General features: G+C 43.6%; 1 protein-coding gene across 4 annotated transcripts in view; it reads left to right on the forward strand.

The window, feature by feature from the left end:
* LOC131686731 (zinc finger protein 423 homolog) overlaps positions 1-27,891 on the forward strand; it is a 241,361-nt gene extending 213,470 nt beyond the window's left edge. For 3 of the 4 annotated variants that reach the window (XM_058970665.1, XM_058970667.1, XM_058970668.1), the window contains 6 exons: positions 11,249-11,391; positions 11,508-12,830; positions 25,308-25,427; positions 25,492-26,310; positions 26,372-26,734; positions 26,791-27,891. In XM_058970665.1, coding sequence (XP_058826648.1) covers positions 11,249-11,391; positions 11,508-12,830; positions 25,308-25,427; positions 25,492-26,310; positions 26,372-26,734; positions 26,791-27,613 — 3,591 coding nt within the window. In that variant the 3' untranslated portion in view covers positions 27,614-27,891. The remainder of the gene's footprint in view (positions 1-11,248; positions 11,392-11,507; positions 12,831-25,307; positions 25,428-25,491; positions 26,311-26,371; positions 26,735-26,790) is intronic. The other variant, XM_058970666.1, reaches the window with a different exon arrangement.
* Position 27,892: the final 1 nt, after the last annotated feature.

A 27,892-nucleotide genomic window follows, 5' to 3' on the forward strand; every position in this document is an offset into this window, starting at 1 on the left:
CTTATATTCATCGTTCCCAAAACTCATTCGCATAGTTGCACTCATTCGTCGGTTCCGATATAATGCGACAGAAATCAACAGAGGCAGTAGAATGATTGGACTGATCAGTACAGAGGAGTATGATAAGGCTGTTATTCATTTAGTCCAACTGTCCCAGCGAGAAAGCTTCAGCCAGGAACTGCTCGATTTGGCAAGAAATGATGAGGTTCGGGAGTCATCAAAAATCTGTTCGTTACGTCCAAGGTTAGTAGACGGCATCATGCGTGTTGGCGGCCGGCTGAGGGATGCGCCTGTGTCAGATAGTAGAAAACATCCGATGATAATTCACCACAATCATCCTCTTACAATGTTGATACTCGCCCACTATCACACGAAGCTATACCATGCTGGACAACAGCTACTCATTGCGCGCGTTAGAGAACGATACTGGCCAACGCGAATTCGGGATTTAGCTCGAAAATTGATACATGGCTGCATCTCGTGCTTTCGCGCAAGGCCACGACCTCTAGATCAGTTAATGGCGGACCTACCAGCAGAAAGAGTAACACCAGCACCACCTTTTCTTCATGTCGGTGTGGACTACTGTGGACCGTTTTTATTCTCCTATGCTAATCGTCGGAGCAGCCCTAAGAAGTGTTTCGTGTCCATATTCGTCTGCCTAGTCACAAAAGCGGTACATCTAGAACTGGTGCAAGATTTGACTACAGAAGCGTTCTTAGCAGCGCTTAAGCGCTTTGTAGCCCGGCGAGGGCATCCAACAGTCATCATGTGTGACAACGCGAAAAACTTTGTGGGAGCCAATCGAGAGCTAGATGAACTACGAAGGCTCTTTGAAGGTCAACAGTTTCAACATGTGATAACGAGAGACACAGCCGTAGAACGGATTGAATTTAAGTTCATCCCTGCTAGAACGCCCAACTTTGGTGGGCTATGGGAAGCTGCCGTAAAGAGCTTCAAAACTGCATTGAAGAAGACAGTCGGACCACGGACACTACAATTCGACGAGTTTCAAACTGTTATAACACAAGTAGAAGCAGTTTTGAACTCTAGACCGATTACACCAATAAGTAACGACCCGAACGACTTTGAAGCCTTGACTCCAGGGCATTTTCTTGTACAACGTCCGTTGACTGCCATAGCAGAGCCTAATTTAGACAGTGTGCCCACAAATCGATTATCTTCCTGGCAAAGGGCTCAACACTATGTTCAGATGCTGTGGGAGAAATGGACAACACTCTACTTATCTGATTTACACAATCGGACCAAATGGACGAGACAACGGGATAACATTGCAGTTGGGACCATGGTACTCCTGATGGACGAACGTTTACCACCACTCAGATGGCATCTTGGCCGTGTCACCGATATCGTTAGAGGACCAGATAACAACATACGTGTCGTTAATGTTCGCACCCAGGACGGAATCTACAAACGAGGAATTACCAAGATATGCGTTCTTCCTATAAGGGACAACGCGATGTCGACGAATGGCGGGCTGTAGCTCGTTTACGACGGTGCTTCGGCACTAGCGGAGGTCCGCTAGAGACCTCCGCTTTCCAGTTAAGTGTTGTGTTTATAAAGAATTTCAAAAAAGTAATCCTAGTTTCATACTCCATAGTTGCTGTTTCGTCACCATTCCGGTGACCCCGGGATGAGTTCTTCTGAAGTCTGTCTTCGAGACACATCGATCTTTACACATCCCCAAATCTTCCATCTCCAAAGTATACAATGCATGTAAGGTGAAGGTCGAATCACGAAGTATATGTGCATGATGTACGGTCCTGTCTACGTTACCCTCTTTACGATGCTGGCCCAGTCGCCAGTGTACTATAGCACCATGCTATCGATTAGTTTTGCGTCCGCCCGCTAGAACCAAGCTAATATTCTTCTCACCGAGGTACAACGACGTCTCAACCAACCTACCAACCAGCCAAGAAGATTGATCACCCTCTTCGATTCAGCCTGATATTCGTCAATCAAGGTGTTACTCGAGAGTAGGAAACCAGCACGAGCTCTTCATCCATCCATCGTCACCGCCAAGGAAGGCGGCCGCGGAGGCCCGGGGGCCTCCGCTCCAGACGAAGGGCACCAGTTCCATCCAAGGCTGTCGAGGACAGCCGCTAGACGAGACACCATGCACATCATAGATGGCGAAAATTCCAGCAGTGTGATTCGCCATGACATCATCTCCCGTACCGTTCGTCAGCACCGTGTTTGAGGTCAACACCCATGTCATCCAGGACAGTAAATCCAGACCAACATTCAACCAATAACCACCGTTCCAGAGAAGCAGGAGGCTCACCTAGTGATTGAGTCGGTTTTCAATTGTTTGCAAACGTAAATACCTATAGAAAATAAGATATATTGAATTAGTTAGTGTTAGAAACAACAATGATAGAATTTGATATTGAAATCTCATGGATTTCAAGGCGGCCGGCTATGTTGCGGCAAAAATAATTATTAGTAGTTTTAGAACCACCATATGTTCCACAACACAGTATCAGTTGTCTTCTCGCTCAGCCGTATGATAAGAAGATACCTTTCTCATTGCGCTTTACCTATCTATCGTTACACATATAGATGATAAGCAAAAAGGCCTTTTGATTGCCGATCGTATGATCGTGCCACTGAAACTTACTACCTACAGATGTAGAAAATACCAGAGCAGTTAGTCAGTAATAAAACGTTATCGAAAGCAGTCGAGTCTTTCTTAACCTATTTATATTCATTACATTTTTTCTCGACAATTAAAGAGTTTTGATATCCACTAAATCGTGCCGCGTGTGATTTGTTCCGCCGATTTCACCTCCCGCCGCGGGTGCTAGAAAATTCCCGGTACGTGGACACATCAAAGAACTTGCATGAACACATGTATTTTCATGACGGAATCCGGATCATGCAACGGCCAAACCAGGGGACATTCTGACAGAAAGTGCTAGTTTCATTTATGTACCACTGATTTAATAGTGGCGCTAGTATATCATCACCATATGAGTGTCATCAACAACAATCGTCTTAAAACTAATGATGTGCAATCAAGAACGCGTCAGAGAATCGTGATTGACCCTCTTCGACACAAGTTTGACCGTACCAACCAGTAACGCGGGTGACGTCGTGTAAACTGTCGAATACGAATTGCCATAGCTTAATTTAATACATGTAATAAATTATACAAAATTTCACTTGCAGATATGGTTATCGATAAAAAAATAAAAATTTTGATTGAGTGCGACGAGTTTCCCTTTGATTTAGCTGTCGATTTATCCTACTTTTTGGTAAGATATGGACGATTTATAAGATTTTCAGAACATTAGAAATTCGACGTTCAATAACAGTAAAAATAAAATGCAAATTCCACTCGCCAGGAATTCGTTTTGCCATTGGCTAGACGCGTATGGTGCTACTTCAGGTTCGAGTGGTTCTATCATTCTTAAATGAGCCTAGGATCCAGCTCGGGTGCCTAGAATTCAAAATCTTCGGGATCTTCGGCTGATTCTCCATATTAACAAGTCGGGTTCGGATCGGAGTTCTCAAGCTGTAAATTTTCTGGTTCGGGTCAGGTTCGGGCTTTCAAATTTTAAAATTATTCTTGAGTTCAGGTCGGGCTCGGGTGGTTTCACCAAAAATTGGTGTTTCACACTCTTCGGGAGAAATACTGGTGTTTGCCTAATTTTATCTCCTTATGGACCAATATAGTGCAATGAGATTTGCATTCAATTCGAGCTATCGGACTTTGACCTGCTATAACATTTTTCAGGAAAATTGTGGCATCATACTTTCTTCGGCAAAGTTGTTAGGCATATCATCGATTATGTTCTAGAAATGCACAAGATTAGGTTTTTCCATTCGATTTCTCATACAAATTTCAAATGTAATGCGGATCATAACCAATCGACTCCAAATTGTGTACAGTGGTTTGTGTCTCCAAAATGCAACCAAAAAAGATTTGTGCTAGCTTGATGCTGTCGTGTCGTTTCGCAGGCCCGAATCGCATATTTGTCTCATTTTATATGGGATTTCCTATCTTTACGGGACTGATTTGCGATCATAAACAGTCTGTCCCACAGTAGTGTTCATGTGTGTATGTGTCAAATAATCGCACCCATTTTTCTAAGAGATGCCTGAGCCGATTTCAACAATATTGAATTTTATTTGGATCAGAGCTTTGGTTCCGGATTTATGGGTTGAAGAGGGCGGCCACACATCTATGTTTTATATAAACTGGCACCAGCATAGTGCAGTACATATTAATGTGGATGCTGTAATGTTTTGGGTCTCTCGCGGATACCCAGCGTTGAAATTACAAGAAGCGGAATAATATTGCCACAACCAACCAACATTTCGAGTCTCCGGAAGCTAAATAATGAATCTGAAAAATGCAGACCTTTAACTATCGACAACTTTGCGCGCTCCACTGTAATGCAGTGGATCTGCCAATAGCGGCCAATAGTACCCAAGACAACTTCACAGCCATATTTCCGTCAGGGATGTACCTACTTACCGTACGCGTTACGGATAACAGTAAATATCTCAGTATTACTGTCATTCCTTAGAGAAGGATTTCGGTACATTCAGCTTAAAGCGTCTAGTTTTGGAACGCTCCTATGTGTGGCTATGCGTGAAATTTGTTTTTCGTACACATAGAATGTATAAATAAATCTAAACATTTACACAAAAGATCCATTGTTACCTTGCTTTCAAAATCGTAAAATAAAATAACTTTCGGTTTGAGTACTTTACACCAGACGCCCCCCTTAACTCAAGTAAACACTTTGTTGTAGAAGTTTAACTACACTACTGCTTGAACCACCGAAATAAATAAATAAAAAATAAAAAAATCAATCCACTTATTGTTAAAAATCGGGCGTTTTCTTGTTATAATGGTGGCTTAAATGCTTAACTTTGGCCATTTTTGAACTTCTAATGGTTCATGCATTTAATGGTCCATGCACGTCTGCTAACTAGTGGTGTATCAAATGATAATTCACGACTGCAGGATTTTCACAGTCAAAACCTTCCGCGAAGGGGAATTTCGAGAGATTGGAACTGTAATTTTGTGTTATTCCAAGAATTTGCGTGGGTTCTGGGTTGATTGGTCGCATAAAGAGTAGTTACCTCAATAGTGTACTAGCTTCGAAGTGTCTGACTAATTACATCTAGCTCAATCTTTTAGTATGTTGAACACAACTCTCCTTAAATCCCGTTGATACGAGAATATCAAAAAATCAAAGTCTACGTAGACTTTTACAACCCCCCCCCCCTTCCTCCATCGTAGACAAACGTAGACTTTTGCTAGACTCCCTCCCGTCCCCCCTATGAATCTACGTGGTTTATGAACGGTCTCTTATCAATCTACTTAGCTGCGTTTAGTTAAACATTACTCAGAGACTTATTTACATACTTTCATTCGATACATTAAATTCCCCCCAGAATACCCACTGCTTATTTATCGCACATATAATGAAAGGCGACATTGCATCATAATCGAAAGTAATTCGCGGACTACATTGGCCACCTATGACGGTTCTTGATGTCCCCGGGGAACTTGCTAACTTTCTAAGTTAATGCCACACCTATTTCTCAGCGAATTCATGCCCAATTTTTACAAACTTGATTTGAAATGAAATATACAATACTCCTATTGATTGCTATTGGATTTCATTCAGATCTGACTTTTGGTTCCAGAGTTACAGGTTGGACAAATTACTTCGATTTGCAGGTCTTGATCACTAGATGATCAATGCTTAAAAAGTTTCAAGTTTCGGGTATATTCCAGAACTAAAGTCACATCCGTGCTGTAGTGATGACTGAACCAATGTTTACTAACCTAGTCTCACACGGCAAGTAGAATATGCGGTTGGATGTTGTATCCCTCCATCGAACCCCGCTTCCCATTGGACCACCAGTCCCCAACACCCCCAGACCATCCTACAGTGGTCTGAAACCTCAACAACGTGAACTCAGTTCACTCGAGGTCAAACTATTGAATATATTCACAGGGTGTTTTTGGAGGAATTGTTCGTATGAATATTCCCCACAATCTGCAAAATTAAGCATGGCCTACTATGATCGAACTAAAAAAATAAGTTTTCTTACTGGCGAGATAGAATGTTGGTGTCTTTGACAAAGTTTTAGAATTTTGTTAAAGAACTTGAACTTGTAGGACTAAAGGTTATCGATTTATAAAGCGTTTTCTGTGGCAACCAATTTAAATTTAGTTTTTTTAATATAACTTTTACCACTGTCACTCTTTGTGCAAGCGATGTTCCGGACAAATATGGCGGTATTAAAACCGCATAATATTGTTGAAGAAGAATGTAAAAGTACTCATTCGATTAAATGTTATTTTTTGCACCAACTTCAACTACGTATAAGGGAGAAAGGTGCAAACCAAAATGGACGAGCAGGCTTTTTTTCATTGTCCAGACTATGCATAATAAAGGTAAGAAGATTTGATATGTGGCACTCTAGAACTCTATGAATAGGGTTAGCTCACCTTTTCAAGCTTTTTGAATTTTTCTATACAGAAATCAACAAAAATTCGATTTTTTGTGAAATTTAGTAATTAATGGTATAACATTCTTTTGTAAGCATTAAATTCATTATGACATGTGTAATTGAGTATATATTAATTTGGGATCTCCAATTACATTAAAAATTCCTCATTTTTGCTCCCACGTTAATAAATTTGGAAATAATCACATATAAGTGAAAATAATACTTGTAATTAAATATCAAGCCAAGAACTACAAAAAAATTAAAATTGAATTGAATTTTTTTGGTGATTTTTGTGCGAAAAAATAGTAAAAAAATAGATAAAGTAAGCATACTCTCTTCATTGGATTCTAGAGTGCCACGGACTAAACCTTTTTACTTTTCTTGTGCATAGTCTAGCCTTTGATAAAACTACCAGCTCCTGCGTTTTGTTTCGCAACTTTCTTTCTTTCACGTAGTTAAAGTTGGTGTAAGAAAATGTAAAAATCTTCAACAACTTTGAATTGAATGAGTTTTTTTACATACAGTCTTCAACAATATTATGTGGTTTTAATACCGCCACATTTGTCCGGAACATCGTTTACACGAAAAGTCATAGTGGAAAAAGTTATATCTAAAAAAAAAAACTAAATTTAAGGGGATTGCTATAGAAAAAGCTTTATGAATCGATAACCTTTAGTCCTACAAGTTCAAGTTCTTGAACAAAATTTTTCACTACGAATATTTCTAAAACTTTGTCGAAGACACCAACTTTTTATGCCGTCAGTATAAAAAGTTCATTTTGTAATACGATCATAGTAGGCCTTGCTTAATTTTAATTTTTATCAGATTGTGGGGAATATTCATAAAGGGCGAACACGAAATTATTGCGACACCGAAAATGTCATGCCAATTTTCTTATAATTTTCTATTCTATTCTATTCTAACCCTTACACAGCCAGTATTGAAAAGCATTCTGGAAAACACTACAGTTAGTCTGTACTGTTTTTCTTGTCAATATTAATATTTGAAACATTTTTCATATGTCGCAAATATTAAAACGGCCAGGCCTACTGTGCAGAGTTGGGTTTGAAGATATTTCAAAATAAGACGGCAATTGAATTATTCATTTAGTGAATAATTCAATTAACGAATTGTTTTGAATCTTAAAGGAGGAAGAAACGAGGACAACCGTACCGACCGTTTCAGTTTAAAGGGAATATAATAAATCGTTGGGAGTGACTTGGCTAAGAAGGTTAAGGTCACTCCTTTGGTCCTTTGGGATGGGACAGAGGTATTTACACCTTGCCCTGGCTAATGAGCCTAGGTTAAAGCGCCCTTACTCGCTCTCAAACTTACCGTGCCGTGTCAGATAATAATATTAACAATAACTACATAATTCCGAAGAATTATGAAGTAATTGCAGGCATGATTATCTTTTAACTAGAGAAAGGCGATCTACGTACCCTAATCCATGACACAGTTCGTATAATACCCTGATGCACCCTCCCTACCAAAATATTGAAATAAATAAATATCATGGATTAATTGCATATAGCGAACCTTATGGATATACTTCAGATAGTAAAAATGAAAAGTATCCCAATAAAATAAAATCACTACCACTACAGAAAAAATTACATAATCATTTGAAAGTATAAACAATATAATCAGAACGCTCTCACCGGTAATCGCAGATACATGACCCTGCATTATGGCCCTGTCGGCGTAGGTTGTGAATTGATGTTTCGCTTCTGATGACGATGATGAAGTGTCAGTTTTGCTGCTGGATCTAGCTAGCCGCGATGTATATTGTAACCACATCTGGGTCTATCAGTGGCCTTGATTTCGCTCTCATTGTACGATGACCGATAAAGCGAACAGCTCGCTACCATCCAGCAGTAGCCCGTACCACGCGCCTTCACGTAGAATCTACTCGAATGCCTTTCTAGTCTCTTGCTCTTCCGAAGTTCCCGCTTCATCATTGCCCAGTACTGCTCCACCGGGCGCAGCTCCGGACAGTTTGGCGGATTCATGTCCTTTGGAACAAAATGGACAGAATTGGCCTCATACCACTCCAGGACACTTTTAGAATAGTGGCATGATGCCAAATCTGGCCAAAATAGCGGAGCGTCGTCGTGCTGCTGCAAGAACGGCAAAAGGCGCTTCTCAAGGCACTCAGATTTGTAGATCTCGCCATTCACTGTGCCCTTTGTCACGAAAGGCTCACTCCTCAGTCCGCAAGAGCAGATGGCCTACCAAATGAGATATTTGGAGGCGAACTTCGACATTTTCTTCTTCTTAAATTTGTCGTCCACGTAGAACTTGCTCTTGCCGGTGAAAAACTCCAACCCCGGAATTTGCTTAAAATCGGCTTTTATATACGTTTCGTCGTCCATCACACAGCAGCCATATTTTGTCAGCATCTTCTCGTAGAGCTTCCGTGCCCGAGTTTTAGCCGTCGATTGTTGCCGCTCATCGCGGTTTGGGAAGTTCTGTACCTTGTATGTATGTAGTCCAGCTTCTCTTCTTTCCCTCCGTCTTTTTGTTCTCCGGTCCCGGTTTTCTTCCAGCTCCTTTGCCGTGGTCCAACGTCAACCGCTCCTGGAACCGCTTCAACACTCTGGAGACGGTTGAATGGTGAATGTTGAACATTTTTCCCAATTGCCGGTGCAACAGGTCAGGAAATTCCAGGTGTTTGGAAAGAATTTGTTCTCTCGACTCGCGTTGGTTCACCTACATTTTCGTTGAATCGAAAAACACGACTTCGAGTTTGACAGCATGTAAACAATACACATCAATGAGAAAGTGTGCAAAATTTGGTTGAATTTTACCCAATGGTAAAAAAGTTATGCCCTGTTGAATGTGTCGCAATAATTACGTGTTCGCCCTTTACGAACAATTCCTCCAAAGACACCCTGTGCATATATTCGACAGTTTGGCCTCTAGTGAATTAAATTCACGTTAATGGGGTTTCCGACCACTATGCATCCCTCTCCTATGATCACCATCACACCGGAATTACCTTCATCCACCCCGCACACCAAAATAAGTTAGATGGTTTCCGACGCATCCTCCCCTCACACTAATAATACCCCCACTCACCCCAGTATTTCAAAACAGACAGTGTTGTGCTCATGCTAATTAAGACAATTAAATATATTTTTTTATTTCGATTATAGAGGTTTTAACCTTATGGTCATTCGCCTCTTCTTGGGGTTAAAAAAATCTCTTTGGAAATATTTCTAACCCTATGTGCAGGGTTGGGATTCGAGCCCAGGTGAGCTGCATGCAAGGCAATCGATGTACCATCTACGCTATGCCCGCCCCCTTAATGCCCTTCGTGACAGTCGTGCGCTTGTGTATACGGACCAAGTGCAATAAAAAAGTAATAGATGTTGCCACAATTAAAGTAAGATTTCGTTTTTGGCATGCTCCATTTTTGGCCACCAAAAAGATCCGTTTTTGGCAACAAATGGGTTTTGGCAATATTGCTGTTATACATAGTAATTTTTTTTAAATGCTTAATACACATTTTGTTGTAATAATTGATATCACTTCTTAAAAAAAAATTGTTGTCAAAAACAGAATCCTACTGTATATTTAACATAACCAGCTAGTGAATCATAGTTTAGATAAATGAAAAAGGTACAATTGAACCATTAGGTGGATTAAAACATGTTTTTTATTCCACAACTTGCATCCTAAAATAACAAAAGGAGATTTTTCCTGAGATTTACTTGTTTTCGATCATAGCAACGCCATGATTATCTGCCACCTCAACATTATAGATAAAATTTGTTTTTGTTTACCTTTAAACGCAGCAGTGCAAAAGGATTAAGAATTAGATTATACGAAAATACCGGGAACAAGATTATTAGGGTTGTTAAAAAAAACTCAATTTCGAAAAAGTAGCAATCTTTTTCACACATACACTATGATGACATCGAGCTGAAGATCCTGGAGAAGGCATTTGTAATACTACAATGCGCATTGCATAGATATTTTCGCCGCAGTAACTCTTCTCTATGAGGCAGAATCATTGTAAGAATGATTTTCTCAACTGGTTGAAGTCGGAAAAAATGACGCCTTACTGTAAATTGAAAACGATTCTCCCTCGCCACAACTGCTGCGACGTATTCATCAGAGACGGGAACGGGAGGACAAAAATCATTCCGACACAACCTGCAGTAGCTGCCCGCAGAGATGTTAGCAATGAGATAACGTGTCGTGTAGATGACGGCATTCTTTAGCACTTATTTTCTGTCAAAAAGAATTTTGATTTGTGAAGCAGCCCCGAGCATAAAGTATGTAAGGAGTTAGGACCCAACACTGCGAATGCATCCTTTCGGTTTATGAATCGAACTCACGAAACGACGCAACTATTTCATCTATTTTGTCGCGATTCTCGGTTCGCAACGAAAAGTGTGTTTCATAATTTTTATAACGATTATTTCGTGGTGGCAGAAATGGGAAGCAGGATCACTCAGGAATGTTTCAATATTTCATTCCGATTGAAGCGTTTTTTTTGCGTTACCCTTACTCAATTTTATTTATGGTGGCGTTCCTTTGCGCCGCGTTGCGGTTCCAAAAGCCTCTGTAGTCTGTATGTATGTATAGTAGTACCTATCAGTAAGCCAATCCCAGTGGAGGGGGGTGTAGGGTGCACACACTGGATTCTTTGGTTGATTTATTCAATTCGCAGCACCGTGAACTTACTTTTGCGCTTTTAGCCGTTCGCCTCCTCAATGCTTCTTTTTGTTTTAACTTGCAGAGCCATACCGAACATATGCCATTCAAGTGTGAATACTGCGCTCGTTTGTTCAAACACAAGAGGTCAAGAGATCGCCATACCAAACTGCATACGGGAGATCGGCGATACCGGTGTCCTCACTGCGAAGCGGCTTTTTCAAGAAGGTAAGTGTCGCAACATTTCTGCCGGATGTTGTATTTGTGGTAATTTGTTGTCCAATTTTTCCATTATGCTTCCAACCAAAACTTCAATTATGTCATCTTATTTTGTTATATTGCAGTGATCATCTGAAAATTCACATGAAAACCCACGACAACCAGAAGCCTTTTCAGTGCACTATCTGCAACCGTGGCTACAATACGGCGGCAGCACTAACGAGCCACATGCAGAACCACAAGAAGCAAATTGCTCTAACCGGTAGTCCCAACTTGACCTACAGTCCCCGTTCGACCAGTTCGCTTTCTAGCAACGCATCCAATCCCAAAAGAAAATTCTCCCCGTACGAGCAGAACCTGATGATGATTAACCGTTCCAAGCTGTTAAAATCCGGCGATCTCACCTGCATATATTGCACACGGACGGATTTCGCTAACGTCGAGCAACTGGGAGCTCACGTTCAAACAATGCACAGCAATTTGCTTCTCAACGAAAACAACTTCCATCGCCATGCTTCACCGGACTCGTTGGTTCCCTATCCACCCATTTCTTGCGAATTTTGCACCATGAAGTTCCCGACTGTTCCGATGATGTTTAACCATCTCAAAACTACGCATTTGGACAGAATCAACAGTCCAAACAGTTACCTGGAACAGTTCAATAAGAACCTGATGAGTACATATACTTCGTTCTACGGGGCTGCACTGTTCGAGGACAAACATGAAACCGAAGGACGTGGTCAGGTCAAGAGTGAACGCCCCACCAGTCGGAAAAGTGTTCGGGATGAAAATGGAAACGAGAAAAGTCCCACCGTCGTCGATTCCAAATCCATCAAGCTGGAGAAAAAAGATGAAAATGATAATTCCCAGGAAGCACAGGAACAACTGGCGCCCACGGATTTGAGTCAACCTCGCATAAAAAAGCTAAAGATGGAGCATGAGAACCACTCGACTTCTAGTCCGGATAGTAAAGACACGGAAAAGGACAGTTCACCAAACGGGTCGAGTTCGATACTACCGACCCCACCCGGGGCCTATCTTTGCAACCAATGCAACGCCGCCCTCCCGGATTTTGAATCATTCCGAAGTCATCTGAAGGCTCACCTCGAGCAAGGATCGACCGCATCATCGTTCGTGTGTCAACAGTGTGGTGCCACACTTGGTGACCACCAGGAGTACGAAAAACACGTAACCGGCCATTATCTGGTTACCGGTGCGGAGTATCAGTGCGAAGCAAGCTGCAGCAAAAAGTTTGCCAAAGCGGATGAACTGCACAAACATCTGTACGATTCGCATACACAGGTGCTGTATAAATGTGCCCTCTGTAGCGAAACATTCGACAGTAAGGTGACTATTCAGGTGCACTTTGCAGTGGCGCATTCTACCGAGGTCAAGCTGTACCGGTGTTCGGCGTGTACGGAGATGTTCCGTTCGGAGCGAGAGTTCAGGTTAGTGCAGAATTTTTTGTTTGTTATCGTGGATTAATTTTGCCCAAAGGGCTACTGTATCGAATTTATGGGTTATTTTCGATATATTGACGATTACACCATTACGAGCACAGACTAACAGACATAACACGCATTTTTTATCGGCCTCGGGAAACCTGAATTTTTCTAACAACGTCGCGAACGCTTAGTGGTAAACGCAACCAACCTAATTTGAAAAGGCTTAAAGTTGTTGTGGCCGCTTGGCGTCGTTCTCTATTGAAAACCAGGCTTCTAAAATCGGGCTGTAATGTCAGTTTTTAGAGAATGGCGCTGCTGCGATGTGTCGAGACACGTGCACATGGAAAGACGTCAACAGAGTAGTTACACAGATACTGTCGAAATTCAAGTAAAGGTGGCCTAACCTAGAAAAATGTGTGTGAACATTTGTGAAGTGTCCAGCAAATTTTTTTAAAGATAGACCAACGTTAGGCACAGAGGCGGATCTACAATTTTTTTTCGGTGGGTGTATGAAATTTCAAATTGTAAATGAACATTGTGGAATACGGAATACGTAATAATCTGCTTTAATGAAAATCAGTGAGTTTGGTTTAAAATGATTTTGAGTTTGAAACAAATTTTTCAACGCGTTGAAAATTTTCGGAGGGGATCCGGACCCCCAGGACCCTCCCTCTGGATCCGCCACTGGTTAAGCAGATATAGCTTTATACAAAGAAAAGGGCACATCGCCAATGGAAAAAAAAAATTCGTTGTAAAGAGGAATGACGGGGCTAACCTGTTTGACATAAAGTCATTTGACATAATGCTCGTTTGACATAAGATATAATTTGATAGTAATTCATTTGACATAATAGCCATTTGGCGTAATAGCCATTTGGCATAAAATGTACAGGATATTGAATGCTATTAAGGTCGTTTGGCATAAGATCCATTTGACATAAGGTATGAAAATACTCGCTTATATTTTAATGGCGTTTGATTCACTAAAATTAGTACAATTCTAGGAACTGCTCATGTTTGAAAAAAGGAATCAACTTCAGTAAAAGGAATAATATTTCTGTGTCAGATTGATTACATAGAAAACTAAAACATTTGCATTTAGAACTATGTTGGGCATCTTGTATGAAAGCTAACACCTTTGTGAAATGTTATACAACAAAAAAAATTATAATTGTAATGTGTTAATCATATGAGAGCCTGCTTGTTTCAAACTACAGAACAAGCCAAGGAAATCTTCGAAAAAGAAATATTTTTCTACTTGGATTCCATTCCATTTACGAATATTGGACTGCTAGAATTTTTTAACCAAGCTACTATTTATACAATATGAAATTTTATTCGTGATATATAGTAGGGTAGACGAGCCCTTATTCATCTCATTAGTGAGGATGTCACACTATTTCGTTGATAACTCCACTTAGAGTGACTGGATTGCGCGCAAATAGGTATCATCATCTTTGCTTCGCTCCTAAGAAGCAGCACAGTTAAAATTTTTGCCTGGAAAATGCAAAATGCTCGCGTTTGAACGAAGCAAAAAGTCGAGTACAATGTATCCATATTCATCCTACCATTTGAGGTTACGCGTAGAATAGAGATAGCAGATATTGCTCTAACTAATGTGTGCAAATGGTTGGGATGAATAGAGGAGCTAAGATGAATTAGGGAGGAATAACCTTATCTTGCTTTCCAAATATTCGTTCTTTTGACGCCTTACTTTTGTTTGCTGCCTAAATTCAAAAGAAGGGAAAATCTCAAGAATAGTTCATATTCAAAAGAAAAAAGATTAAAACAATAAAATTAGAAGTTAAAAGTAACTCAAATCAAAAATTTTACAAAAATATTTTTGAAGCATTGACAATATTCAGAAGAAAGGAAACTCTTAAAAATTCTTAGTTGTGTTTAAAATTAATAAAATTCAAACAAAGTTTCATGAAGAAAGTGAAAAGCTAAAAAACGCAGTTAGCCGCATTGCAGGTGTTTTCAAAAAAGTTCAATGAGCAATAACTGTAGTCCAATTGGGCAATTTGTATAGTCCATATCGGGCAATGGTATTTCGGGAAACTGCATCCCAGAAAATTACAGATTTGGTAACCTATTATTTTGGCATTGACCTACAGGTCTGGTTAATCAAATAGATCTGCGGAATTAGTTTTAATGTCTATTACGCCAAATGATCACTCTAATCTCACTAGTGGCTTTATGCCAACCGACTTTATGCCAAACAACGTTATGCCATATGACTATGCCAAATGGGCTTCTCCCAGGAATGACTGCGGTAAATGTTGCACACAGTTTTCAAAATATATGTTACGCCAGTAATTTATGTTCACATGTCTCTTATTCTTCCAGATTGATTCCCATGGACAATTGTTCTTTTTTAGTCTAATCCTGCGCATTTTTAAACCACCAACATTTTTAAACGATAAAACCGGGCCAAAGTGATTTACTTGGAAATAATCAAAAAGAATTTTAAAAATTTTCATTGTTTTAAACATCAACCGTTAAGCACGTTTGATTCACAGTTGCATTTTTACTTCTTTCGAGATGATTTCAATTTCTCATAAAACAGTAAAGTGGTGCAGCACATTCATTCAGTTATTTTCAGTTCAAATTCAACTTCAGCTGCAAACTGAATTTTGATTTTTGCTGGTCTTGAGTGTAAAAATGCACCAAGCATAGATTTTGAACAATTTTTCCATGACGCAATTTTGGAATGGTCCATAACATATGAATGCTTTGGTGGGTGAACGAATTTATATTTCCTCCGAAGTGGAGGCATTAGATTCTGTTTCAAACTTCAGTCAACATGCAGGTGAATTAATGCAGAAAGCGTTGAAACTCAATACAGATTTTGATAAATGCACACAGAAATAGGCAACTGAATTTGAGATTATACACCACTGTTTTCGGTAGTGTGCAGATTGTTCGCAGAACTGACATGTTGCAGTTTGTTGGTCATATGTGAACAGTGTGCTCTGTGCATAGTGGGAGCCATATTCGTGACGGCTGCAACATTCTCCATATATGCGGGGGTCTTAACGTCGTCATGTTCAACGAAGTGCGCCATGTTATTTCTGTAGATAAATTGATCTAGCGAGATTTGAACTGCACCATACCATATTTCGAACATGTTGAAGTTGAATGAGATTAACACAAAAGTGTTCCACTTTTGATGGCAATGACCGCTGAGAAACAACGCCTCACGGTGAACTCATTGTACTCATTCAACGTAATTAGCATTGTTGGTGGCAACTTAGCGACAGGACTAATGTTTCGATTTTATTCGAACTAATTGCTTAAAATTGCTGCTTTTCTTACGGGACATCACGCTTGGCTAGGAGTTTGCCTAGGAACACAAATTGTGTCTTCGTTTTTGCCTTTCTCATACAAAGAAGGGCTATGCAATCACTGTAAAAATCGACTTTTTAACCGAGGCCCGGAGGGCCGAGTGTCACACACCATTCGATTCAGTTCGTCGAGATCGGCAAATGTCTGTGTGTATGTATGTGTGTATATGTATGTGTGTGTATGTGTGTGTATGTGTGTGTCATTTAAACTCACACAATTTTCTCATAGATGGCTGAATCGATTTTCGCAAACTTAGTTTCATCTGAAAGGTATAATGCTCCATAAGCTGCTATTGAATTTTTAGTTGATCCGACTTCCGGTTCCGGAGTTACGGGTTGAAGAGTGCGGTCACACAGCAAATTCCCATATAAACTGGTACCACCATGATGTTCAAATGATGTAAAACATATTAAAATTGATGTAACATTACTCTAGTTTGCGGGTCTGGATCACTAATAATCAAACAAAGCTGCTTTGACCACATTGGCTACCTATCACGGTTCATGACGCCCCCGGGGAACCCGCCAAGTTCCTAAGCTAATATCACTCCCATTCCCCAACGAATTCTCTACCGATTTTTACAAACTTGATTTCAAATGAAAGGTACAGTAATACCATTGACTGCTGCTGAATTTCAGTCGGTTCTGACTCTTGCTTCGGGAGTTACAGGGGTGTTAGTAAGGATGCATTGGATTTTCTATATAAATCGGTACAATCGTAATACCTCAGAGGCTAAAAACTATTGAAATGGTCACCAAATTACTTCTAATCGCAGATCCAGATTACTGATTGCCAATCAAACATTCTTTGAATATATTTTCCACTATCGACGATTCCGGAAGTCCGGAATTCCGGGCATATTCTACAATTAAAGTCACATCGGTTCTTCGGTGATGACTGAACCGATTTTCTCAAACCAAGGCTCAAATGGAAGGCAAAATATGCAGTTGAGTATTGCGTCGCCGCCCCTTCCTCCCCCCACCCCCCTTGCCCTTACACCTCCCTCCTTCATCACTCCCCTCCCCTTGGACCACCCTCACGCCCGCATTTCCTTCATCCATCCCGTATACCGAAATAAGATGAAGGATTTCTGACGCATCCTCCACTCCCACTCTACTAACCCCCATTCCCTTCACTTTCAAACCCATTCCACCAACATTTCAAAATATAATCACATGAAGATAACATTGAACTCATGCTGATTAAGCTAATTAAATATTATTCTTTTGCCTTTCTCATATAGAAAGGTTATGCAATTGCTCCAAAACCTGACCTTCCAAACGAGGCCCGGAGGGCCGAGTCTCATATAATATTCGACTCAGTTCGCCGAGATCGCAAAATATCTGTGTGTGTATGTATGTATGTTATTTTTTTTTTTTTTTTTTTTGAGAGCAGTAAAAAACTTTTCAGGAAAACCCTAGACCTGAGGGAAAATGTACAAAAACCCCAATGTCTCAGGGAACGGCCATCACCCGACCCGCTAAAAACCACTGCTGTTGCCCAGAACCTGATTCCTCCCCGGTACTACCTTACGGCATTACTTCGGAGAGGGGTTTTTATGTGCATAGCACACACTCTAATTCAACTACTTACTAGTTCGTTTATTCCGCAGGGTTACAGCCCCACTCCTCTACACACCACCAATTCTCTACCATCCACACAGTCTGGCAAGTTCTGCATGGCAGTCGGAAAGCTGGCTGTGAGTCGAGGCTTAGTACTCCTCCCCTACGAGTACAGTCTGGGCGGCAAACTTCAGACTGTCTAATTCCCCGAGCCCTTCGCTCCCTTGTGCCAGTTAGCACCGCAACTCCCTTCTCGCACCATTCAGCGCCGTTTACTCATTGAGCACCAGACTTGTTCGCGAACTACTCGGTCTAGTCCCCGACGATGGACCTAGCCTACTCCGACGGAGAATTCCCCGGCGAGAGAAGTTCTCCCGAAACCGAGCCAACCAACCAGATGTCGAGGTCAGTTCGGCGATTCCGGTGGAGCAGGGCGTCCGGTTCGCTGATGCCCCGACGACCTGCGACTGGTGGTATTTCGTCGCGGTCTACTCAGTCTAGTCCCCGGCGGTGGATCTAGCTTACGCCGACGGAGAGTTCCCCGGCGAAGGAGGCTCTCCCGATACCAATTCTTCTTTTGTTTTAGCACCACAATTTCTTGAGCCCTTTGGCTTCCTCTCGTTCCGTTTCGCTCTACTTGCCCGATGAGCCATTCAGCTCCCGCCCTCACTTGTTCGCGAACTACTCAGTCTAGTCCCCAACAATAGATCTAGCCTATTCTCCTGCAACCGAGCGGTAGATTTCTCCTGATTCCGATGTTCGTTTTTGTGAGCCATTTAGCTCTCCGCGTCATCCCGATTTAATCTATCTAATCCCCGGCGGTGGATCTAGTCTACTCAACGGGCCATACAGTAGGTGCTGAGATCTATCCGGCGGTTCCGGTTGGAGCGTAACTTCCGGTCCACCAGCGCCCCAACGACCCACTGCTAGCTCTGCGACGCGGTCTACTCGGTCTAATCCCCGGCGATGGATCTAGCCTACTCACGAGCTACCCGGTAGGATGTCGAGGTCGGTTCAGCGATTCCGGTGATGCTTGGCGTCCGGTTCCCAGGCGCCCCGACGACCCAACTCGGTGCTACGTCACGTACTACTCAACTGGTCCCCGGCGGTGGACCTAGTCTACACAGTTGGAGAGTTCCCCGGCGGCGGAATTTCTCTCGAAACCCGATTTGCGGCTTCTTGCCGGTCTCTTCGCCACTTCCTCTGCAGCTCGGAGAATATGCTCCAGACCACTCTGTTGACAGCGTCCCAGGTATGTTCGTCACGGCACATCTCTTCGACGATATTGTCCACTGTCATACCAGGTATACCCCTACGAACTTCTTCGTATCTAGGGCATTCGAAGACCACGTGTTCCGGTGTCTCCTGCACAGTCGCACACTCCGGGCGAAGGGGTGACGAAGCATGTCCAAACCGATGCAGGTACTTCCGGAAGCATCCGTGCCCGGACAAAAACTGCGTCAAATGGAAGCTCACCTCTCCATGCTTCCTATGTACCCAGGCCGATACATTTGGGATGAGTTGGTGGGTCCACCTTCCTTTCTCCGCGTTGTCCCACTCCTGTTGCCATTTAGCCAACGAGTCCGCTCGAACCAGTCTCCTTACGTGCATTTCTCCGCTGATAGCATTCCACGTCCTCCGCCAGTCCTCCTTCTTCGAGTGTCTCACCCATCACCGTTAGTGACACGTCGTCCGCAAAACCTACGATTTTCACTTTCCTAGGCAGCTGCAGCGTTAAGACCCCATCGTACATCCCGTCCCAAAGGGTTGGACCGAGAATGGAGCCCTGAGAAACGCTCGCTGTGACACGCAATGACTGCTGTCCTTCGCTCGTCTCGTACAGCAGCACTCTGCTCTGAAAGTAGCTCTTCAGTATCTGGCATAGATAGTCGGGAACCCTCATTCTATGCATCGCTGCAGCGATGGCTTCCCAGCTGGCACTGTTGAACGCGTTCTTCACATCTATCGTGACTACAGCGCAGTATCGATCTCCTCTTCGCTTCTGTTTAGATGACTTCTCAGCACTCTCGAGCACTATCCGAGTTACATCCACTGTCAATGCTCCTTTGCGGAAACCGAACTGCATCTTGGACAGTCCGCGCTCACCTTCCGTGAATTTCGTCAACCTGTTAAGAATGATCCTTTCCAGTAGTTTTCCGAGTGTATCCAGCAGGCATATGGGCCTGTACGAGGTCGGGTCGCCAGGTGGCTTCCCTGGCTTCGGCAGCAACACCAGCTTCTGGACCTTCCACATTTCGGGGAAGTTGCCTTCATTTAGACACTTCTGCATCACTATCCTGAACATGTCCGGATATGCCAGGATCGCAGCTTTCAGTACCACGTTTGGTATTCCATCCGGACCAGGGGCTTTCTTTGATTTTAGGCGCTTCGATGCTTCTGCTAGCTCGTCGTTAGTCACTTACCGATCCGTGCTTGTTCCTTCTTCTTCGCCGTACGGTGTCGGTGGCCATATAGTTGGATCGTGCTTCGGGAAAAGACCCTCGACGATTATCTTCAGCTTGCTCGGACACATTTCGCCTGGCGTCGTCGGACCCTTCATTTTCGCCATCACGACTCGGTATGCGTCACCCCAGGGATTGGCGTCTACTTCTCGGCATAGCTCCTTGTGGCACTCTAACTTGCTAAGTCTGATCTCCCGTTTTAAAGCGGCCCTAGCTTCCCGAAACGCTGCCTTACGCTCTATTCTATGTGGTTCCAACCTTGCTCTTTGGGCCCGCCTTCTGGCTCTGAGACAAGCAGCGCGTAACGTACTAAGCGTCTCGTTCCACCAGTAAGCTGGACGCCGTTTGTTGCGTGGTTCCAGTTTTCGCGGCATTGTGGCGTCACAAGCCGCCACAATCCTTCTTGTTAGGTCAGCCTCATCCACGTTCTCGGTCCTGCCGCTCGGCCGAAGTGCCTCAGCAAAGAGGTCTTTGTTGAAGGCTTTCATCTTCCACTTTCGTTCGCCGGTCATCCTTCTCTGTACTGCCGCGGTATTCCGTTGACCGATACGGTAGCGAATCTCCTGGTGGTCACTATGCGTATACGTTTCACATACTCTCCAATTCATGTTCACCGTCAATGAGGGACTACAGAATGTGACGTCGATGATAGACTCCCTCCCGTCTCTCCGAAATGTGCTAACAGAGCCTTCATTGCACAATCGTACGTCTAGCTTCGCTAGAGCTTCCTGCAGGATACACCCTCTTGTGTTGGTTACTCTACTGCCCCATTCCACAGCCCAGGCGTTGAAGTCACCACCAATGACTACCGGCTTCCGATCGATCAACTGCTCGGTTAACTGCTCCAGCATTAGGCTGAACTGCTCTACTGTCCACCTTGGGGGAGCGTAGCAGCTACATACGAAGATGCCGTTGATTTTGGCTATCACGAAACCCTCGTATGAACGTTCTACCACTTCTTGGATGGGGAATCTTCCCATTACTTGTATCGCAGCGGTTCCTGATCTATCCGCCACCCAGTTACCGTTATTAGGGGGGACTTGATAAGGCTCTGCGATCAAAGCGACATCGCACATAGTTTCTGTCGTAGACTGCCACAACAGTTGCTGTGCGGTATCACAGTGATTCAGGTTTATCTGGGTCACCTCCATCACCGTGGGCCTGCAGTCGCCTTCTTGTAGGCTGGGCATTTAAAGCCACCCGTGTGATGGTCGTTTCCTTCCGCTGCGGTGCAAAGCAAGCACTTCGGCCTCTGCGTGCAGTCTCTCGCAAGATGGCCCGTCTCTCCGCATTTCCAGCACATCCCGGATCTGTCCGGGACTTTGCAAGCCCCTGCTAAATGTCCAAAGCCTAAACATTTGAAGCATTTCTCCGCTTGTTTATTTACTCGTGGGGCGGCTGTCAGTAGGCATCTCGACCATCCAACTGTAACTTTACTTATCTCCAGCGCCTTGTCTGCAGCGGTTACCAGTAACCGAATCATCGCTGTCTGCGTTCCTCCGTATCCCTTCCTTAACCGGATCGTCATGCGCACCTCGCCCAGTTTGCACTGCTGCTTCATAGCACCTCTCAGCTCGTCTTCCGTCGTTATTTCGTCGAGGTCCTTGCACACAATTACCATCTCCGGGCTTAAGGTTTTAACTTCTGCATTTCCACCCATTGATTTAGTTATACTCTCCTGCAAGGCAGAGCTACTAGTCGTAGTATTCTTAAGCTCGAGGAGCATTTAATTTTTTTGGGTACGCCTGACTCTTAACACGTTTTCCCCCACATCTTTCAGCCCCGGGTCCTCTCTGACCTTTTTGAGCAGTGCTGCGTACGTAGTCTCGTCATTTGCTTTGACGAGCACGGCTTCTCCCTTAGGCGCCTTCTGATGAGCCGAGGGTTCTGTTTTCCTCTTCTGCTCCCCTTTTCGCTCCTCCTTCCTTTTTTGCTGTTTCCCGCGTTTCTCCTTCCGACCACAACGGTACTCCAGTTTTCACCCTGTAAGGTGGCGTCCTTTCCTTCGGCAGCAACAGCGTCCTCGAGTGTCTGCCTCTTTGACCCGCCTGGTCTTTCGTCTCCTGGTGAGGATCTTGTCCTCTTTGGAGTTATGGGAACTGGCGTGTTCTTCACTCCAATCTGCCTCTCCTTACCCTGTTTCGGAGGGGCTAGGAGGATAGTGGCCTTAGCCGACGCCGATGCTCGCTCAGCTGAATCTGCCCTCTGCGTTGCCGTATCGTACTCTTTCACGGCAGACAGTAGCGCCTTCCGGATTTTGATGACCATCTCCTTAATGTCTTTGTGGACATTGTTTCTCGTGTCCACGAACTTGTGGAGCTCCTCCACCAAGTGCCTCGCTACCACTACCTTTGGCGTTTGTGGGGTGTAGCTCATTCCGCTCTGCTCCGGCGGTTTTTGTTGCTGCTGTTGCTGTTGCTTCGGCTTCCCCTCCTCCTGCTCTTGCTGGATGACTTCAGCTACTACTGGTGGTGGTGACCTCACCAACCCGCCTCTGGCAAACGGATTCACCGTGCCTGCTCCATTTATATCGGTTGCTTGTTTTTTCTCCATTTTATTGGATCCCAACTCCGGGCCGCTATCTCCACTCGCTGCACATAGTCGCCTCTCGCGATCCCATGATTATCTATGCTGCCAAAAAGCAGCAGTGAGGTCATGCAAGGGTTGACACTATCCTTCATGGGGAGTAGTGTTCAGAGCCGGATCGGCATAAATCGGGAATGCCTCAACCGAACCTAGTACCACCAACCAAATGATGGCGAGTTTCGAACGTACCCGGAGACCTGCCAGGGTTTTGTTGGGACGGAGGTAGCCATGCTGTTAGCCTACACCCCATTTCAAGTCGGTGTCATCCTTCCTTACTCAGGGAGTAGAAAAGCACGCCAAAGTCGCCATCCTATTCGTTATCCGTGTCCTGTCCGTTGACGTTCGCCATGGCCAGTGTACCATAATCAGGATGTTACTGGCGTCGATCCTGATGTGCCGGTTGGCACTCCGGTTGGGCTAGAGTGCTTTTATTGCCTAGATCTTAGATTATTGGAATCTTAGGATCTTAGCAGAAGCGGCACAGACTCGCTTCGTCGAAGCTGCTTTCGGAGTTATGGCTTTTTAGAGGTTTAGAAGAGCCCAATCTTAGCCCCACCATATCCTAGCAAAGCTCCCCAACTCGCAGTAGGACCGTGGGGGGGGGGGGGGTTCGTTTGGCCCCTAGACACCTGTCCTTCCTGTCCCTGCTGCCCCCAAGTGTGTGTATATATGTGTGTATGTATGTGTGTATGTATGTATGTATGTATGTGTGTATGTGCGGATTTGTTAACAAAATGTCCACATCGGTTTCTCGGAGATTTTCTGAACTGATTTTGACAAACTTGATTTTAAATGAAAAGTCCATCAGCTGCTGTTGAATTTTGTGTGGATCCGAGTTCTGGTTCCTGAATTACAGGGTGATACGTACGATCACGCAGCAAATCCCGATTCTAACGTATTCTGCGATGAATGTAAAAAGGTGAATTTTTTTTCCAAAGTGTAAACACAACTGTTGAATTTGTAGATCTAGGTCACCAACAGTCATTCAAAGTCTGTTTGGCCACACTGACCACCATCGACGGATCCGGAAGCATCCAAATTCAGAATAACGGTTATATTGGTTTCTCGAAAATGGCTAGACCGATTTGATCAACTTAGTCTCAAATGAAAGGTGTTGCGTCCCCGGAAACTGATATTAAATTCCATCTCCATCCGACTTCCGGCTCCGGAGTTACGGGTTGTGGAGTGCGATCACATAGAAAACTCCGATTCAAACAGATACCGCGATGAAGGCAAAAAGGTGCTCTTATATATACTTACCAAGTGTAAGACATTTCCATAATGTTATATTATACGAACCAAGTATTAAATCGTAGTTTGGAGAAATGAGAAAGGCACAATTGCACCTCTAGGTGGATTAAAACAGGTTTTTGGATCTAGCGTCAGTTCGGCACTAGCTTAGTTCTATCATTCTCAACGACAATCAATTAGCTATAGATTATTGGGTAGGGAAAGTTATGAAAACTTAGAGCCATAGTTCTCAAGTGAGAGCAAGGATGTGAAGTAAACAGATCGGAAAACTATAAAAAGGGAGGGTCATTAGAAACAGGCTTAAAATCCTACAGGCTAGTCTTTTTGACTTCTGTTTGCAGGGGTCCAGCTAAGGCATCATAACTACGAATCACTCAAGACTACCAACATGCCTCCTGGTGAAGACAGACTTGTCCCTCTTTACCGTGAGAGCTGACAATATTAGTTCTGTCACTAAGTTAGTGTCGGATTCTGACGAGACAAATTCGAAACGCAAATGCCATAACTAATTTAGTTATAGGTTTTGTACTCTTCACGTGCCAAGATGGTTTTAAACAATGTTCTCTTCAAAAATAGGTTTTACTTAAATTGTTCTCCACTGAGGAGAAAACATAGTGCTTCTCATGTTGTTGATCATTTTGTAAAACTTTCACGCGTCGTTCATGGAATAGTTCTCCTCTATTTCCGCTAGTACATTTTCGTCTTATCCACATTTCTTAAGATGTATATCACGACATCGTTACATGTTTGTCGTGTAGTCACTGCAAACATTCATCGTCTAGTCTGCTCTAGTGCGAATCCCACACACCACCAGAGCGATGTCAGAATCGACATTCGGTTCCCAGAGAAATATCGACCGCCTATCAAATCATGGCCGGTTTTGGAGCACGTTTCGCCATTCGAGCATTTCCAGGTGTGCATCTTAATAACATTTTGTGCTGTAAGAGTTGCTACAGATATTCATACAGTGAAGACGCGATTTTATCAGCCCATTTGTTATTTTAAGCGAATAAAATGGGGATATTCACAAATTCAGGACACATTTTTTTCTTTCTTCTTAATTATCCACCGAAGCTGTTAAAATGTTTTTCAATAGTCCCTAGATGTAGCTCCATAACCCTTTCTGATTATTTAGTATAAATTTGACATGAGATGCGTCTCGCATCACGGGCTACTACGATGTATCTGTATCGCATTTTCGCTTCTACGGATAGCATACGTATACGTAGCAAATGTGTATGTTAATCGTTTTCCAACCGATACCATTGCAGGCACCACATCCGCACACGGCACATCACAACTGGAGCGGTACAGTGTGTCTTCTGTCGGGTTGTCTGCTCATCCGAGTTGGAAATGCAATTTCATCTAGCCGCGCACGCCAGAAAATTCAAGTGAGTTACAAATACTAACTATGTTTGAACTAAAAAAATGAATTCAATTTTTCCATTTCCCCAGATGTCCAGCATGCCCAGAATCCTTCCACGTGGAGTTCCTACTGGATCGCCATATGCAAACCCATCACAGTCAGAAAGAGATAACCAATGCAGCAGCTGCTGCTGCAACCATCTCCAACAGTACTGGTAGCGGCGGTAACGCCAACAACAGCAATAATCTCGAATACTTGCAACTGCATGGCCAAATGGCTGCAGCCGCCGCTGGATGGCAAAATTTGTATGCGGCTAACAAGTTCTACAATCCTCTTCATGTCGACACACTAAACTCGATGAAGCACCCTAACTTCCTGCACGGATTCTACGACAGCCTGAATAAGACCCAAGCTCAGCGCTATTTGGAACAGGCCAAAAAAGGATTCGTTAGTCCAAACAACGTGACCCAATCGAAGGCACTGCTAAATCTGTACAATCAACGAACGGCTGCCATGAATGGACTGTACTCTCCTGACCACATCGGTGCTGGAAGTGCCGGTGTTGGTAATCAGCAAGCTACCGGTGGTAACTGTCCATCCAATACACCCGTTTCCGCCAAACCCACACAAACTTTTTCTCCAACCACGTTGCTGCATCGCTATGGAATTAATCCTTCAGGTAACACGCCCAATTCGAACAGCTCAGCAGGGCAGCCGAACCCGCCGGACAAATCAACATCGGTTAGTGCCAAAAATGGCACAACAAACAATTATTACAGTTGCGGCATTTGCGAGAGAAACGATTTCGGCACGGAAAATGAAGTTCAAACTCATAGAAAAATCGTGCACAATTTGAAGACTGGAGTCAGCCTTCGGTGCGCCTATTGCAGTGGAGATTTCCGGTCAAGGTATGCATAGTACTCATAGTTAAATGACCATATTCTAATTTTATCGATCTTCCTTCAACAGAAACGAACTGGAGAACCATATGAAGATTACTCACAACACCGGTGGCAAGCACAAGTGCTTGATATGCGACGAAATCTTCCCCTCTCCAGCGGTCCTCGCCGAGCACAAGCTAACCCACTGCAAGGTCGGAGCGTCGGGACGTTGTTCACACTGTCCTACCACTTTGCCCGATGCGCACAGCTTCAAAACCCATCTCACACAGCATCATCAGCAACAATCTGCGAGCTCCGCACCGAACTCCAGTTCGATTGCCAGCAGTGGTAGCGGTTCTGGTCCAGGTCAGGAGCAGGAACGCTTCCCAATCCAGTGTATCTGCTGCCGGCAAACGCTCAACTCGGAATTCGAAATAAGTTTGCACGCAAAGTGAGTACATCAAATCGGGAGAAAATATCATATTTTAAGCTTATTCATCTTTCCAGATTCCACACAAAGTCCATTGAAACAAATGAAAAAACGTGCGCCCTCTGCTTAGAACCTTTGGCCCACGGACAAGAGGCTAAAATCTGTGAAAGTTGTTTAAAACGTCACAATTTCCCTTCGAAACTGCTTTCTATCAACAACTTTATCAAATCATCAGCAGCATCCTCAGCTTCAGCTGTTCCACCTCAAGAAGAGACGAACCACCAACAACTGCAGCAATCCACCAAAACCACTACCCAGTGTAACCTCTGCAAGAAACATCTCGTTGATACTCAAAAACTACAGGAGCATCTAATCGATCATACCTTCGCCGGGTGCGAGGATCGTGGCTATATATGCTATCTCTGTTCCTCCGTGTTCACGTCGTCGATGGGACTGCAAGTGCACATCACCGAGCACGGATCACAGGCTAAGCCGTACGACTGTAACCACTGTGATGAAGCGTTCTTCTTCCGGGCAGAACTTGAACACCATCTTATCGACCACGAGCTGGGTAAAGTTCATCTAGTTCCTAGAACCGACAGTGATCCACCGCACGAAGCTTCACTGCACATCAAGTCGGAAAAAATAGAGCACAGCACGGGAAAAGATGAAGATCACAGCCAAGATAGACAGGAAGCTTTGAAAGGAGAGCTGAACGAGCCGAAAGCAGGCTCACCCAGTGTGGACAGTGTGAACAGTGGCAACGGAAGCAGCTACCCGGAGCAGGAAGATTGCGATGAAGATGATGATGAGTATATAGAGGTAGAGCACAACGTTGAGGAGAGCGGAAAGGAATCGGCCGTTTCCAGTCGGGATGGCATTGAACGACCCGGTAAATAAATGCTCAGAAATAAAAAAAAACTCGTGTAGATATAGACTGTAGACCCTAAAGAGTATATCACCGGCATTCATTGGGCGTTGTAGTGCAGGACGCTTTCGCTTCGTTTCTGTTCCACCTTAGTTCTATTGTAAGTTATTTGTTACGTTAGTTATTTATTTTGTTTTACGACTAGAAAATCAACGATAGCCAGGCTAGTACTATTGTTAATTCGCATTTATAGTTAATCGCATCGTAGTAAGTCCTAAATAGTCTTGAAATTAGAAGATATCAGGATAACA

Source organism: Topomyia yanbarensis, chromosome 3 (genome assembly GCF_030247195.1).
Source record: "Topomyia yanbarensis strain Yona2022 chromosome 3, ASM3024719v1, whole genome shotgun sequence".
In the NCBI taxonomy this organism is placed as follows: Eukaryota; Metazoa; Arthropoda; class Insecta; order Diptera; family Culicidae; genus Topomyia; species Topomyia yanbarensis.